The 15350-nt window shown below is 44.6% G+C and overlaps 1 protein-coding gene and 1 long non-coding RNA gene across 2 annotated transcripts in view; one reads left to right on the top strand and one right to left on the bottom strand.

Moving 5' to 3' along the window:
* Positions 1 to 656: 656 nt before the first annotated feature.
* On the bottom strand, positions 657 to 2860 carry LOC146207039 (uncharacterized). The gene is made up of 3 exons (XR_014703306.1): positions 2665 to 2860; positions 2415 to 2581; positions 657 to 2315 (listed from the first exon to the last, which is right to left on the bottom strand). It is a non-coding gene; the product is annotated as an uncharacterized LOC146207039 (long non-coding RNA).
* A 778-nt stretch (positions 2861 to 3638) lies between these two features.
* Positions 3639 to 15350, top strand: part of LOC146207040 (E3 ubiquitin-protein ligase KCMF1-like) — a 78115-nt gene continuing 66403 nt past the window's right edge. The window contains exons 1-2 of the mRNA XM_084593506.1: positions 3639 to 3916; positions 8230 to 8397. Of these exons, the coding sequence (XP_084449632.1) occupies positions 3901 to 3916; positions 8230 to 8397 (184 nt within the window). The 5' untranslated portion in view covers positions 3639 to 3900. The remainder of the gene's footprint in view (positions 3917 to 8229; positions 8398 to 15350) is intronic.

The raw sequence follows: 15350 nt of genomic DNA on the forward strand, positions 1-15350 counted from the left end.
TAATTCAACTGCCTGCTATTTGAACCGTCCAGCACTGATGCAAGTTTCAAAGAACTGCCATTAGCAAGTTAATCCAAGCAGGAAACCATGCCAAGAACTGCTTCGGTTTCATCTTTAACAACTGCTTGAGAACTAAAATTAGCCAAATGTTGCAAAACATAGATTAGAGGTTACAAAATCTAAAAAACAATGCAGCCTACTTGTGGCATGTAGGGTTTCACATCCTAAAGTGACATATGTAACTATGAAAAATACCGCAGTGGAGAGCTCCAGACTAATTTGGCTGCCCGGGCTCTGTACTTTGCGTTGACATCTTGCAGGAAACAGAAGCATTTGCATTTCACCTGCACCAAAGTGCGACTGCCATCACCGGCATTAAACATCACGACCTTGGGGCAAGTAGCCGAACGTGCCACTAAGATGTCGCAGCGTCTACGTACATGCTATACACGTCAACCTTTCTAGCATTAAAGCTGTCACATGCATGGCAGATATTCATGTTTAGCTTTGGACTGACAAGTTTAAAAGTGTACTATTCGTTTTTGTCTAGCATGAAAAACAAAGGAAACTAAGGAAAAACGAAAAAAAATATGAACATATGTTGAAAAAGCACTAGTCATTAACACATAAAGCATATTCGTTCCTTTATTAATGATAAAGTGGCCTTCAACAACAGTACAAAGCATGAACATTTAGGAAGGTGCTGTGCCAGGCAGCTACTTTACAGAAACCTGAACCATTTCACCTGTAGTAATGCGCATCTCGGCGGTGTGGGCATGGGCACTTATTTTTCGGTCCACTCCAACATGCGAAAACTGCATCATGTGCATTCCCATTTTCAGAGTTTTGAGCTCTGTAGTGCAGGCTAACAAATTGTCGATGACTTATTTTCGTCTGATTGTTGCACAGCGCGTGTAAATAAATTACCACTGCACCTAATAAACACTGACATGCACGTGCAACATCGCCGATCATAAACGGACACACTGATGTCCGTCCGGACATCGGCGCACTCATCACAGCACTCTTCGTAGTCTCACACAGCACTCTAGTAGGACGTAATCCGTACATCACAGCATCTCACGGTAAGTACAAACCACACCTCCAACAAACACGAATGACGCGATGCTTGGGCTAGAGACACGTCGGCGGCACCCAGCTTTTTCAGCGCCGCTTGTATATGTACTACGTAGAACTTGCAGCACCAAACCTCAATGCGAGCGGAAAGCGATGCGTTACGTGACGCATCTCATCACAGATGGAAGTGACGAAACTTTGAAGAATCGAAACTATATAACTACATAACGACCGTCATAGACGTTAATCCACATGATAACGAGGACCAAATGAGCGGGCGTGCGGGCCGCGGGCTGGCCGTCAACACCGGGATTACATGCGCTTGCGCGCGGCCCAACTCACGTAAACCTATCATCATGCCATCACGTAGTATATCACCCATTCTTGGCACTATTTTTGCCACTGTACTATTCTTTGTAATTTTACATTTCACGCATGCAGTATGTAGTATACATACTTCTTGCACCTAGCACGTACACCTCATACCAACTTCGATTTGGCTACATATGGCTACCATGTTGTTGCCAATCTGGGGATCTCAGATCCGTCCGGCTTTCCCGTGGGCTTTCCCGACGGATCCCAAGGCCCATATCGGAGAAAAATGCGTTGGGTCCGTCGGACGAACCCTACCGATCGGGTCCGTCCGCCGTACCTCTGAAAAATATTTCCCGGATCCGTCCGTCGTATCCCGAAGAAAAACGCACCGGATCCGTCGGACGTACCTTTAAGACCATCGATCGGGTCCGTCCGACGTACCTTTAGCCACAGCCTTTTATTAAATCAAATTTGACACGATTATGCATGCGTGTATTTACGTATAGCCTGGTAATGAGGCCTAGGGCGCAAGTTATTTTGGTGGCCGCGGCGATTGATACGAAGCCACGTGCAACGTAGAGAGGGAAGAGGAGTACGGGATGTGCAGGTCTGCGGTCTGCCAGGAAACATTGGGGCGGCCCTGAAAAGGGCCGTTTGGATGCGCAACGACGTGACGGCGTGGCGAACACAACGCCCTGCACTCGTCCGTGGCCCTTTGCCGTGCACCGTCAACAGTGGTGCACTACGTCGTACACAGTGCCTGGTTATATGCTGCCCTGGATGCTGTAGTGATGCTTCCACTGTAGACATTTACGAGGGTTGCCGCGATGATCTTGGAGAGCTGATCGATGCCGCGATCCCTGACATGGGCTGCTGCGTACAAAGAAAATCCTCGGCCTCTTCGCAGCATACAGGAAACGGTGCTGTAAAAGAGTAGAAAAAAGTTGCATTATGAACATAGCGATTTGATGAATGCGTAACATATTACAAAACTTTCGACAAAGAAATCTGCGTTCTTGTACCTCAATCAGGGTTGAGAATGCGCACGGCAGACGTGCGCCTCAGCATAGCAGTCAGGCAGCGGTTAGTTGCCGACGGCGGATGTTTTTGTGGAGGTCTCCATAGCCGTGGCCGATTTTTTTTTTGAACACGAGGAGCGTGCATGCCACGAGCTGCTGCGCACGAGGTCCTGGAAGCACGTGGGGAGAGACAAGCGACACAGCACTTATAAATAAGCAAAATGCGAGACAATTTTGTGCAATTTATACTTACCTTGACGGTGCTTGCGATCTCCCGCAGGTCGTCGCCATTATCAACGTCATTCCGCCCAACGTAAAGTACGGATTAATTAATTAATAAGTACGGATCGGCGTGCCGAAAGCGCATTCACGTAAACGCGCAGGCCCGCCATCGTCGAGCACCTCGGTTGCCTCGGTGACCGAACGCGCCGATGCCCTGCAGCAGCGAGATCCACGAACCGAATGCCGGAATCGCGCGCGTTGCCAGAGCGGGGGGCACCTAGCGATTCCCTAGAGCGTCTAGGGACGAAAAAAAAAACGCAAACCCAGTTTTTGACTACATCACGTCCGGTTAAGCATCGAGCCCGACGCAAAAGACGTCACGCCAGGCCGCGGCGTGTCCACCAATCAGCGTTTCCAGCCGAGCTACCCCTAAACGCTTCTGTCAAAAGCGCCTCCGTTGGTGTTGTCGCTGTTGTAGTGGGGGCGGGTCGCAGTTCTGATGATGATGATCTGAGGCTGCACCCTTTGTAACGGGTGGACACTAAACTGTGTCCCAGCCAAAAAAGAAAGAAATAAAGGAAAGAGAGAGAGAGAAAAAAAAGGAAGAGTTAACGGTGGACGAGTGTCCACCACATGCGGAGATGGGATTTTGTGACTGACGTAGCACTGTCACTGATGTGGTGGCTGATGTGCAGCGCCCTCAGCTTTCCCTCTAGTTAGTGTAAGGAACTCTATGCTATATAGTAACTATAGCATAGAGTTAATACAAAACTATAGTGCCTTGTCTAGAATATGGCACTATATAGTAACGTTGGCATGACGTTGGTTGGCTGATCGTGGCTGATTTACTTTTGACAGAATGGTGAGGCAAGTACAAACGGTAGTTTAAAATGTTGTATAATTAAAAAAAAATTGACTTTTGTTTTATTCATTTGTGCTATGACTTTTACGAAACAACCATGTTTTAGCGTTTTAACCTTGGTTTTAACCGCTGGTATGACGTCATCAAAGGCAGGAACGTAGTTGCGTAGTCGACGTCGTGTCGACGGCTTATCGAGCTTAGCGCTCAAGGCTTGGACGGCGTATGCTTGGCGTAGTCCATCGTTGGTGCACGACTTCGGCAAGGATGTGCAGTTTTCTTCGGCATGTCTTCTAAAGGACAGCCATCAGTGCTGGCTTATTGAATGTATATTTCCGCTTTACGCTGGGAATCGGTCCTGCCGCCACATCTTACGGACCCTGTTTATTTATTTTTTTTGTTTCTAGGATGTCTCGGCATGAAGGTGAGTTAGCTAGGGTCATAAGGCCTAAAGTACTAAACATAATCGTGAAACCGCACTCCTCCGCACACCTCTTTGCCTAGGCCGCATAGTAACGGTGGTAAAGCAAGCCTCATGCTTTGGTATGATGCTCTCGTGCTTAAGCCTACGCTTTTTTCTTCGTTGGCTTGTGATTTTACTAACTGTGGGTAGTGGTGTGCTTGCTTTCGCATTGTGTTGCATTGCATTTCTGCTCATTGGAATAGCGCAAGTGTTAGCCTTACGGTAAGGTTACAGTTACTGAGTTTATCCTAGTGACGTCTTCTGTGTGCCGCACGATGAGTTACGGCCAGTGTCTCAACTTCGTAATGCTTTATGTTGCTGTAACTGGAGTCTTCACTAACATTCAACTGTTTCTGAAGACAGCACTCACTATTTTGATCTGCCTTATCGGTTGTGGCATGAAATCGCGCAACAGAGGTTCCTGCTGTCATTCCTTTAGCCCGCGCTGTCGAAGCACTTGAACATCGAGAACTGGATTGATAGCAAGTGTTGATATGCTCAGGGCTATGTTAATATGGGTACTGCGCAGGCAAAAACAAACTGCTACTGCGAGAGCTCTTGGGGTAACTCGAGTATGGGTTTCTGACAAAATCTACATGTCTTGCTTCCTGTATGCTTGGCTAGAAACTTGTTTACAGTGGCAACTTGCCATATTTTTGTGAATGTGTCAGTGTGGAAGTAGGGCCACCTGCAAAGGCCAACTGTGCAGAATTTGTCGCGCATGTGTGGTGTATTCTACAGCTGTGGCTGCCACATAATAACTGGGAGGAAAGCTTGGGCCAAGGAGAAAATAGATCTATATCTGTTTTCTGCTTGCATATGCCCCATTTTTGCTTGATGTAAAGAACACCACTGGTGCCCAAGTGTGCATGCTTTTTGAATGGAAGAACAGAACCCTCTGTCTTGTTTAGTGGCTCAGTGGGATTGAATCCTGACCGGGATGGAGGGGAAAAGCAAGGTGCCAGTGTACTTTGCAATGTGGTCTAAATTACTCCGCAGCCCTCCAGTATGGTTTCTCTGCACTTTGGAACGTTAAACTCTACAAACCCAAACCTTTCTCGTTTGAAGCCACCTTTTTTTTTGCTAAGTAATGTGCACCCAAGCTGCTTGTTGAAGTGAAATTTGCAGTGTAATTTATCACCTGCCTTAGGCTTTATTTAATGTCATCAGGTTCAAATAGCATTTACAATGTAGTTTAGTAAACTGATTTTATTTCAAACCTAATGCTTGCTTTCTGCACTATGTCAGGACTTGTTGCATTTTCCTTTACCTGGAAGGTTCCAAGTTGTCAGAGGGCTACTGATTCGAGTTACAGGTAGCAACATGCAAATTGGCCACATTTGATTCTAGTGCATGTTATCGCATGATATTGAAGACATTGGCTCTACCTGTTGATCAGAAGCATTTTATATTGAGTCCCCAACATGCCACGCAATACTGCTGACCTGCTTGAATTGTGGTGAACTGGCACGGTTGAAGTAGTGATGCGAGTTTAAATTGCTGCTTACCAAGTAACATAAAAATGCATTGTGGATTCAGGCCCTTTACACATAATTCTGTTCTGTATCACACTGAGAGAGGGCAAGTTACATTCAGTGCCTCGTTCCCTTTGAGTGCCATGAGACATCCAGTTAATTCAACATTTGTTGGGTAATCTATTCACTACTGCATCGAGGAGGCCTCCATTTTGTACTTTCTAAATTTAATGTTTGAAAATTGAGTTGTTGCATCCGAGATGGTAATTGTGGTGCAAAATAAATCATCTCAGGCTGAGTAATAGAGGCCATCTAAGCATGCATAGGCATTCAGACTTGCAGCTGTGTGTGGCACTATCATTACTGTTTTCTGGAATGCCAGTCAAGTCTTTCAATCTGTAAAAATATGAAATCTTTTCCTGAAAGTAGCAATGCAGCTGATGCTATTGAAAATCATTAAGGGGCCAAAACTCCAGCAATGGCATAAGTTGCATATTTTGGCACAGCAGGTTGCAAAGGTTCTGTCTTGACAGAAACAAAATGCAAGACTGGTGACACTAAGTGCTCTGTGTATAAATGATGTTTCCCCTACTTGCTTTACAAACAGTACTGCATGCTACAATGTAAACATACTTTTGGCTGGGGCGCTTCGAGTCACTCTCTACAGCAGTTTCAGATGTATGCACAAACTGTCGACTGTGAAAGGACAGTAGGAGTGGTTTTCATATGTAAAAAATAGCATTTTGTGTGATGATATCAAAATATTTTGCTTTGTGGTACAGTTACGCGATGAGCTGCCGAGTGCACCTTTGCCACCCTTGTGCTATCGCTAGCTAGGCAGCGCAAACGTTTGCGTAGTTAAATAGCATTAGAACAATTTTCAGATTAGGCCAAAAGGCACTCTAAAAACATGTATAAAACAAGTTGTCATTTTTCAATCCAAGAAATTACCTATAAACAGGAATATACATGAAGTAGTTTAAGCCCACACTTGTGTGCATACTCTCAACTGGCAGCAGTGGTTGCCAGTCATTTTAATAACTGGTAGCAATTTGCGTAATTTTGGTGAGAATGACAGTTCATTCCTGTAGTAGTGCACGTCATAAAGTGCATTTTACTGCCCAAATGAAGCCATTTTTAAGCATTCTTTTCAGTTGTAGTATCTGTGAACCCCAGGATTTGATTAGATTTGTGGTAGCAAAGATGGGGATGCATGCTATGCCGGGTGTTTCAGGAAAGCCTGCCACTAAAAATAAGTGCCAGTGTTGGCAAATGTCAGAGTCATGTTAACCAGCCTGCTGGTTGCCTAATTAGTAGTTTGAGTATTACAGGTTGGCAGTTAATTGCAGTGGCTAATTAGTCACCATTGAAAATTAAAAAAAAAACAACAGTTTTCTGTGCAATTAATGCTGGCACGCAGTGATGCCCGGCTGTGTATGGTGACCACCTCTGGCACAGTGGGTCACCTTTCCAGTGACTACTTGCTGACAGTTCTCTGACAGGAGGTTGCGTTATGGTCACATGCAAGCTGCTTTTAGCTGGCGATGCCAGTCATCACGAAAGATAACAGAGGCACGAATCAATATTTATCGAGTTTGGCAGGGCCATTCTTGACAGTGGTTTGCTTGCACATTGAAAACAATCTGGTGTGTAGTGAAAGACATCAAGCACAGCAGAGACCAGCCACGTAGCTTATATGGCTTAACGCACAATTTGTCTTCAGGAACATGAAAAGTACTGAGAATGCACACGGAACTCAATATGGCCGCTACTTTCCTGGGAAGTGGGTGAAGCCTCCGGGCTGCCCAAGGGAAATTCAACGCCACACTTCTGTCAGCAAGTAGTCCGGAGCTTCCAGGGACTGGAAATCGAACATACCCAGTGGTCCTCACCGCTGCTCTAGGCAAGGCCGGTCTCATGGACATTGCTGTGCACATGATTTTAAAATTGCACGTAGTATTCACCAGAGGATAATCGTTTTCTTGGAGGCTATATCACTAGTTCCAAATTGCTACCAGGTGAGCATATGTAATAAATAAAAAGTTCTAACTGGGTCACTAGATATCGTGATTCACCTTTCGGATATTGGAATTAATATGCCATAAAAAGGTTATCCTTACTAAAAAAAATAGTGGGGGCTACCAAGAGTAGTTTAACCCGTAATACAAAGTAACCTGTAAAATGTCTCACATCCTTAAAAATAGTAAAATGACTCTGAATGGTTTTAGAAACTGACATCACTTTCATGCAGCTTTGACCACTGATCTTGTAGAAGAGAGAAACATTTGTTCCAATAAGTTGCTAAATTAAAAAGATAGCAAAAAGAATTTTTTGAGTGCATATTTGATATGAATAAGGAAACGTCTTACAATTTAAAATCACTTCTGCAAGTATCAGGTAGCTGTCTGATGGAAAAGTATTTCTCAAGTTCATTTTTCTGCCGAAATGGTCCATGTAAAAATGCACAGAACACCAAGCAGGTGTACAAGTGGAAGATAAAAATGCCAGCATTGAGGTGGTTTAAAGAACTGAGAGAGGACTTGTGATGTCTATTGCAGGGTTTTGTAGTGGCAGCACTGCTTTTAGCTTAGTGGCAAGCAATAAGGCATGAAAAATTCCAACTGGGCATAATATGCAAAAATGCCAGATAAATCTCTCCACCTTTTCTGTCACTGTTATTGGAAAACATGTACACAAATTACCTGGACATTTTGTCCATAGCACTGCCAGGGAGGCTGCATGTCTGCCTTAGGATGAAACTTGATCGTTGAAAGAAAGGGAAATATTCCTGGGTTGCAGGTGTGAGCTGTGATTCCTGTATGAAAGCAAACTTTCGGGGCAAGCGCTACAAGTGTCTCATCTGTTACGACTACGACCTCTGTGGCACGTGTTACGAGGCTGGAGCTACTAACACTAGGCATACTCCAGATCATGCCATGCAGTGCATATTGACGCGCTCCGACTTTGGTAAGTGCACTGACGTTGTAGTAGTGATTTGGCTTATGGATGATATGCAACCAGCTAGACCTGATTATATCATCGGCTTGTGTTTAGAATGTGGGTAAAATTCAACAGAGGGCAGCTAAGGGAAATTTTATTTCATTATTTTATTATTTCATTATTTCCATCCATGATGGAGGAGACTGCAGGCAAGAGTCTCTTCAGAAGAGAGCGACTTGACTGGGAGCCCGCAGCTTCCTTTACAAGGCAAGCAGTGATACAAAAGAAAATACACATAACTAACGACTTCATATGAAATATGTGCACAACATAAGAGCAAAAAGACACAAATTAAATGAAAAGGGCTTTTCAATTATTTAAGAATGAGTAACAAAAAAATTCAGCTAAGGCTCATCAAGGCCTGATTTATGAAACGAATTTGAAAGTGTTGGCAGAGTGTATGATAGTAAATGTAAGTTCCTTGTAAGATTAGATAAGATGTTTACCTCAAAGCTGGACTCAACTTGTAATGATAAATATGGAAATAAGTGATGGGTGGGTATTATGAGGGAAGGTAAGTATTGCTCCAACAAGTTTTTTTCTGCGTATGTATATTTTATCTAAATTGGTATGTATTGTGGTACAAAGCAAACAGTAATATACCGTAGAAAAAAAGAGGGTGTTATAAATCGGAACCTTTATAATAGGGTTTTCAGCCGCACCATCGTACCAACCACATGCGACAACTTGGCCAAAAACGATTCTATATGTACATACGTCCCGAAGCGTATTATGGGTGAAAATAACTCCCAGGATTTTAAAACTATCTAAGATTTCTATATATTGTCCATGTACAAGAGTAATGGAACTCCTTATTTGATTAGATTTGGGCCTGAAAATTTCAGCTTTTGCTTGTTACTTGTAATTCGAAAAAAAAAAAAAAAAATGGATGTGCCTGTACTTTACCCTTGCGTGTGCCAAACCAAACAAGCTATGTCATCCTAATAAAAATTGTGCCAAACTGTTCCAAACTCAATGCTCTTGAATTGGGTGGTGCTGTACTTTGACAATTCAGTGAGCGTTAGCCTTGTTGAAATCCCCTTAAAACAAACTGCCTCATGCAACACAGGCTTGTACGTTTTTAGTCAAATAAATTAGCCACGATTGGTCTGGAGAAGTTTCAGCGCATGATTTGAGTCTCTTTTTCTCACTTAAAAAGCATAAGCAGTGCACGCAGAGTGATCAAGGCCAGTCGACACCTCCTCAGGCTTGCGCATGATTCCAGCTAGCTGTCTAATTAGCGTGGGTCAACCAATTGAAGACGGCATTTTGTGACTGAACAGTTAAACATGTACAAATATGGCCGGAATATCCCACACAAGCAAATGTGTGGTGGGCCTAATAACTGACAGTCATATTCAGTTGTGCGACATTAGACTCACGAGGACACCAGCGCATTTGAGCGAGAATATAATTCCAACTTGGGAAGCCGTTGTTTAGCCATGGTCGAGCTCCGATTGGCAGCGCACAATTCTTTTTAGAAGGCATTCCCATCTGTGTGATTCTTACTGTGCATTGCTCCACTGCTTCCGCACAGCTATTTTGGGCCACTATTGATTGCTTGTAGTGTTTGAATAGCAAAAATGTTCCATATACGACTTATGCACAGTCGTGAGCAAAAGTGGTATACAACACTCAGCCAGTGACAGAGCTCGGCAAAACTGCATCGAAATGCCATCTAGAGACAGCGACTCGGGCCTTGAGGGTAAAATAAATGAAGTGAAATGTGCATGAAATGGGGCACTTTTACCATTGCCAGGATCTTGGATAGCTCTTGCTAGATAAAGTTGAACTCGATCACTGCCACCGGCTTAGTGTTATATACCATTTTTGCTCACGACTGTACACCAATATATCCATAAAGCAAACCACATTTATCACTTGTGATAGTGGAGCCATGAATTAAAGGCCTGTCAGAAGCGACTCTGTGGCAGTAATGAAAAGCTGCTGCTCCAAGGCACAATATTGTGCCCTAGACCGGTTGCTGCGATCAAATTTATCTCAACACAGGAACGATAACAGTGCACCTCTTGCACTGGGCTCAATACGAATAAAATTTTTACAAGCTAGGGAAATGTGAAGCATAATTCAAAATTTTTTTGCAAGCAATTTAATATGACCCACAAGCGATTGTAGGCAATTATGAAAACATGCATTGTGCATGTGACATAGCACATCCTCCCAGGCTTTTGAATCGCCGAGGAGAAGCGAGAGCAGGTAGCGCTGACTGCCACGTTAGTGTTGTAGGAACCGCTAGGATAAAAAGTCATCATCATCATCATCACCAGCCTGATTATACCCACTGCAGGGCGAAGGCCTCTCCCATATTTCTCCACTTAACCCGGTTCTGTGCTAGCTGCGTCCACTTGACCCCTGCGAACTTCTTAATCTCATCTGCCCACCTAACTTTCTGCCGCCCCCTGCTACGCTTTCCTTCCCTTGGAATCCAGTTTGTTACCCTCAGCGACCATCGGTTGTCCTCTCTTCGCACTACATGTCCTGCCCATGTCCATTTCTTCTTCTTAATTTCTACTAGAATGTCGGTAACTTGAGTTATTTCTCTGACCCACTCTGCAAGCTTTCTACCTCTTAATGTTACCCCTACCATTTTTCGTTCCATAGCCCTCTGGGTTGTCCTCAACTTAAGTAGAACTCTCTTGGTTAGCCTCCACGTTTCAGCCCCATAGGTGAGTACAGGCAAGATGCAACTGTTGTATACTTTCCTCTTGAGCGATACCGGTAAGCTGCTAGTCATAATCTGCGAGTGCTTGCCAAATGCGCTCCATCCCAATCGTATTCTTCTTATTTCCTTTTCGTGGTCCGGATCTGCGGTTACTACCTGTCCTAAGTAGACATATTCGCCTACTACTTCCAGTATTTCGCTACCTAATGTAAACTGCTGTTCCTTCCCGAGGCTGTTGAACATTACCTTAGTCTTCTGCATATTGATTTTTAAGCCTACCTTTCTACTTTTCCTGTCTAGGTCATCAATCATTATTTGCAATTCATCCCCTGAGTTGCTTAGCAAGGCAATGTCATCAGCAAATCGCAGATTACTGAGGTATTCTCCATCTACCCTTATCCCTAACTGCTCCCATTCCAAGTCTCTGAGTACTTCCTCTAAACAAGCTGTGAATAGTACTGGGGAGATTGTGTCTCCTTGCCTAACACCTTTCTTTATGGGAATTTTGTTACTTTCTTTATGCAGAACTATGGTTGCTGTGCAGCCACTATATATACCTTCCAGCACTTTCACGTAAGGCTCGTCTACCCCCTGATTTCGCAATGCCTGCATCACCGCCGAGGTTTCAACTGAGTCAAATGCTTTTTCGTAATCAATGAATGCTATGTATAAGGGCTGGTTATATTTCGAGCATTTTTCTATCACCTGATTGATGGTATGGATATGATCGATAGTAGAGTACCGTTTCCGAAACCCTGCTTGATCCTTTGCTTGATTGCAGTCTAAGGTTGTCCTGATTCTATTAGCGATTACCTTAGTAAATACCTTATACGTAACAGACAGTAAGCTGATTGGTCTGTAATTTTTAAGGTCCTTAGAGTCCTTAAAAATTACAGGATAAAAAGTACACAAGTTTTTCTAATGCTCTTGCTAAAAAACAAGGAGGTACTTCACCATCAAGTCTTTGTCAATGACATGCGTGTCAGGCCTATGTCAGACAAGAGCATACTTGAAGCGCTGTAGGGTGCCAAAGGTGCCAATCGCTAGAAAATTTACCAAGAAGGATGTTGGAAGGCCACACAGGGCCTATCGCCAACTTGCTAAAACTGAAACTGCAGCACTGCTTAAGTGAAAAAGTGATGGGCTGTTGGCAGGAGGCAATTAAGTAAAGAAGCTAGAGGAGGAAAAGGCTACCCTTTAGTGCCATCTACGCTCCCTGAAGGCACTACTGGCCAGTGCTCAGGAACTTATCAGCGCAGGCATAGTATCAAAAAGCATGCACAAGATAGCGGAAATGTGCCTGTTGATGTGAACGCCCAAACTAGTAGCGCTGTTCGAGCGCATTGAAATGGTAGACTCCACGTTTGAATCTATCATGTCAGAATAGGCAAAAGCTTTAGGTCAGACATGGTGTTCGCTTATGAAATGCATAAGCCAGTGTTCCGTTTGCTGTAAGTCTGTTCCGAATTATTGCTTAGGTCAACCTGTGTTGTTTTAAACACCGTTACATGTTTTGGCCATTTGTCTTGTGAGCGGTGCATGCATAGTCTGCAAAAGCACTCAACGTTGCATAAAGGGGAATAAAAGGATGGATTTTTTATATGTCAGGAATAAAAAAACGTGCTCCAAAACTCTTGTTTGATTGCTCCAAAGCTGCTCCAAAATTCCTGCTTCCACCCCTGTATCATATATTGTTTGCCAAGCTAATGATTTGGGAACTAAAAGCCTTGCACTCCAGAGTGCCCTATTGCTCAGTCCAGATTGGAAATTTCAATACATTTTGTCATCACTGCTGCCTGATGTTATGCACTGCTCTTACTAGTAAAAGCAAGCAGCTTCGACATAATCTCTGGGGACGTATGCAAACATGTTGGAATATAAACTGTTTATTGCATCATGTGCCAAGTCCTCAGCTCCACCAGAGCTGCAGAAAGTTTGAAGTATTTTTGTTTCCTCGTGAACAACTTGCTTAGCTGGCAACCGGCGCAGCCAGTGACGACATAAACCGATGCTGCGTCGTCTGCTTCATGTTCTGTACACGAGCAGCGGCAAGCCGATGCGGCGGACCAAACAGTTGTCGTGCCGCTAACTGTGGTTACCGCCAACTGAGCTTTTCTATGTTAGTGCTTTTAACCTAGGAAATAGCAGCGTCTGTGGGCGGGATTCAGGTGTATGTCGGCACCCAAGCACGAAAGGTGCACGAGTTCGACCGCTCTAACCACGTACACTGAAAGATGTGTCAAAAGCAACACATAAAGTGCACAATGTATAGCATTTGTAAAATCTTGAGTATCCCGTGCGCTACATCGAGGCACCCAATACCCGTCCCGTCTGAGGTTTACGCTGCTCGTTATCAGGCCCCCAAGTCTGGACTCAGCTGCAGCAGAGTGCAAAAATGACAGTTCTCTGGCCGTGTGCTTCCCCTTAATCGTCACTAAGCCAATATAAATGGCTTCGCATCAAAGCCACAGCGGACGGCACTTCGTAATTGACCATCGAGGCGTTATAGTAAATGGGCCACTCTGGTATGAAACTTCCTTGATTTCAACCCCACTGTTTCTTAGTAATGGAAATGTTTATTTTTGGCAATGCCTTAGCAGCGGGGCATATATCGTACAAGAACACTGACACCGCATCAGTGGAACCTGCAATGCGACTGGGAGCAAAAACTTCCACCGTATGTAAGCATTTCTCAAGAAGCATTCATTTTTGAAATTCCTTTTTCCAGGGCCTATTATCATTAAGATAAAAACAGATAAATGCCAGGTCTCCCGAATCTTGATGCTTTTGTACGATTGTACGACCAAAACAGAAATCTCCCGGAAAAGCTCCCACGTTTGGCCAAATCCTTTTTCTAGTCTGGCCACATAGCTCCAAGGCTATCTACCGATTGACATCATGATCAGTGAAAGGTCTAAAAAGCATAGTCGGCCAAGTGCAGTAGTTAAAACTGCCAGAACTACTTTCACTTAGCTGTTTGAGACTGTAGCGCTGCCACCGCTTGGGGCGGTTCAGGCGTGGCGCTAAGGTCTGGTTTTGTCTAAAGTTACAGTGGCTTAATTTCTGCCTATAATGTTTCTACACTAACAGCGGGTTTTGCTTAGGCAACTTTCGTGTTTACTTGTGTCATGGAGGAAGGAAAGAACTTAGGAGAGGCCCTGTCGTCATTTTTTTTTAAGGTGGCGCGGCCGCGCCGCGCGACCGGATGCTGCAATGTCTCTCCTCCTTTACCCTCCGCATTCTCTTTCTCCGCGACGCTCACGCACCTAGGGCCCTTAGCAACGCTGTTGCTTGTGGCCAGAGTTTTCATAGCAGCAGCGTCGCCATTGCTAATGGCCCGACTTGGCTAACCTTAAATTTTGACGTCACTTCCGCCACACTTTCTCCAATGCATTGGGAATGGCCTCTCCTAAGTTGTTTCCTTCCTCCATGACTTGTGTTCTTTGTTACCTCCGGCAGCTCAGTTGCACAGTCTAGTGCAGTTTCCAAGAGGCGTGCGTTGTGTGTTGTTTAGTGCCGCATTAACGTAGTCTTCGGCCATGGCGCTAAGCAAAGAGCGCAAGAAATATCTTCAGGTCTTCCTAAGGCAGTATACTGCTGAGTTTGGATGTATTGTGCCGTCTCGAAAAGGTGATCATCATGCATTTTGCACAGTTTGCAGTTGTGACATCAGCATCTCGCACGGCGGCAGAACGGACTTGGCTACGCACATTTCGTCGAAGAAGCACTCAAGCAACCTTCAGTGCCAAGACAAGCAACAGCGTCTCCAAGATTTCTTCGGTGCACGAGACGACAGCGATGTCATCCGTGCGGAGTGCTTGTTTACCGATTTCTTGTTGGAGCATAACGTCCCGCTGAGCACCTCTGAGCACGTGGGACCTCTGTTGCGCAAAATGTTCCCGAAGTCTGACGTTGCGAAGCGCTACGCATGTTCTAGAACCAAGACGACAGCTATTGTCGGTGAAATGGTGCGTCACGCACAAGAGAGGATGGTGAGTGCCCTGAAAAAGAGTGTGTTTTCAGTTGCCGTGGATGGCAGTAACGACAGCCGAGCGCAGCTGTACCCGATCATGGTTACGTATTTTGTTGAAGAATTGGGCGTGATCGATAGCAAACTTCTTGCGCTGAGCACCTAGAGGGCCAGTCAACTGGGCACAATATCGCCAGATTGCTGATAGATACTCTGAATTCCTTGGACATACCATTGTCTAAGTGCATAGCTTTTGGCTCTGACAAT

Source organism: Amblyomma maculatum, chromosome 1 (assembly GCF_055883805.1).
Source record: "Amblyomma maculatum isolate TAMU_Amacu chromosome 1, ASM5588380v1, whole genome shotgun sequence".
In the NCBI taxonomy this organism is placed as follows: Eukaryota; Metazoa; Arthropoda; class Arachnida; order Ixodida; family Ixodidae; genus Amblyomma; species Amblyomma maculatum.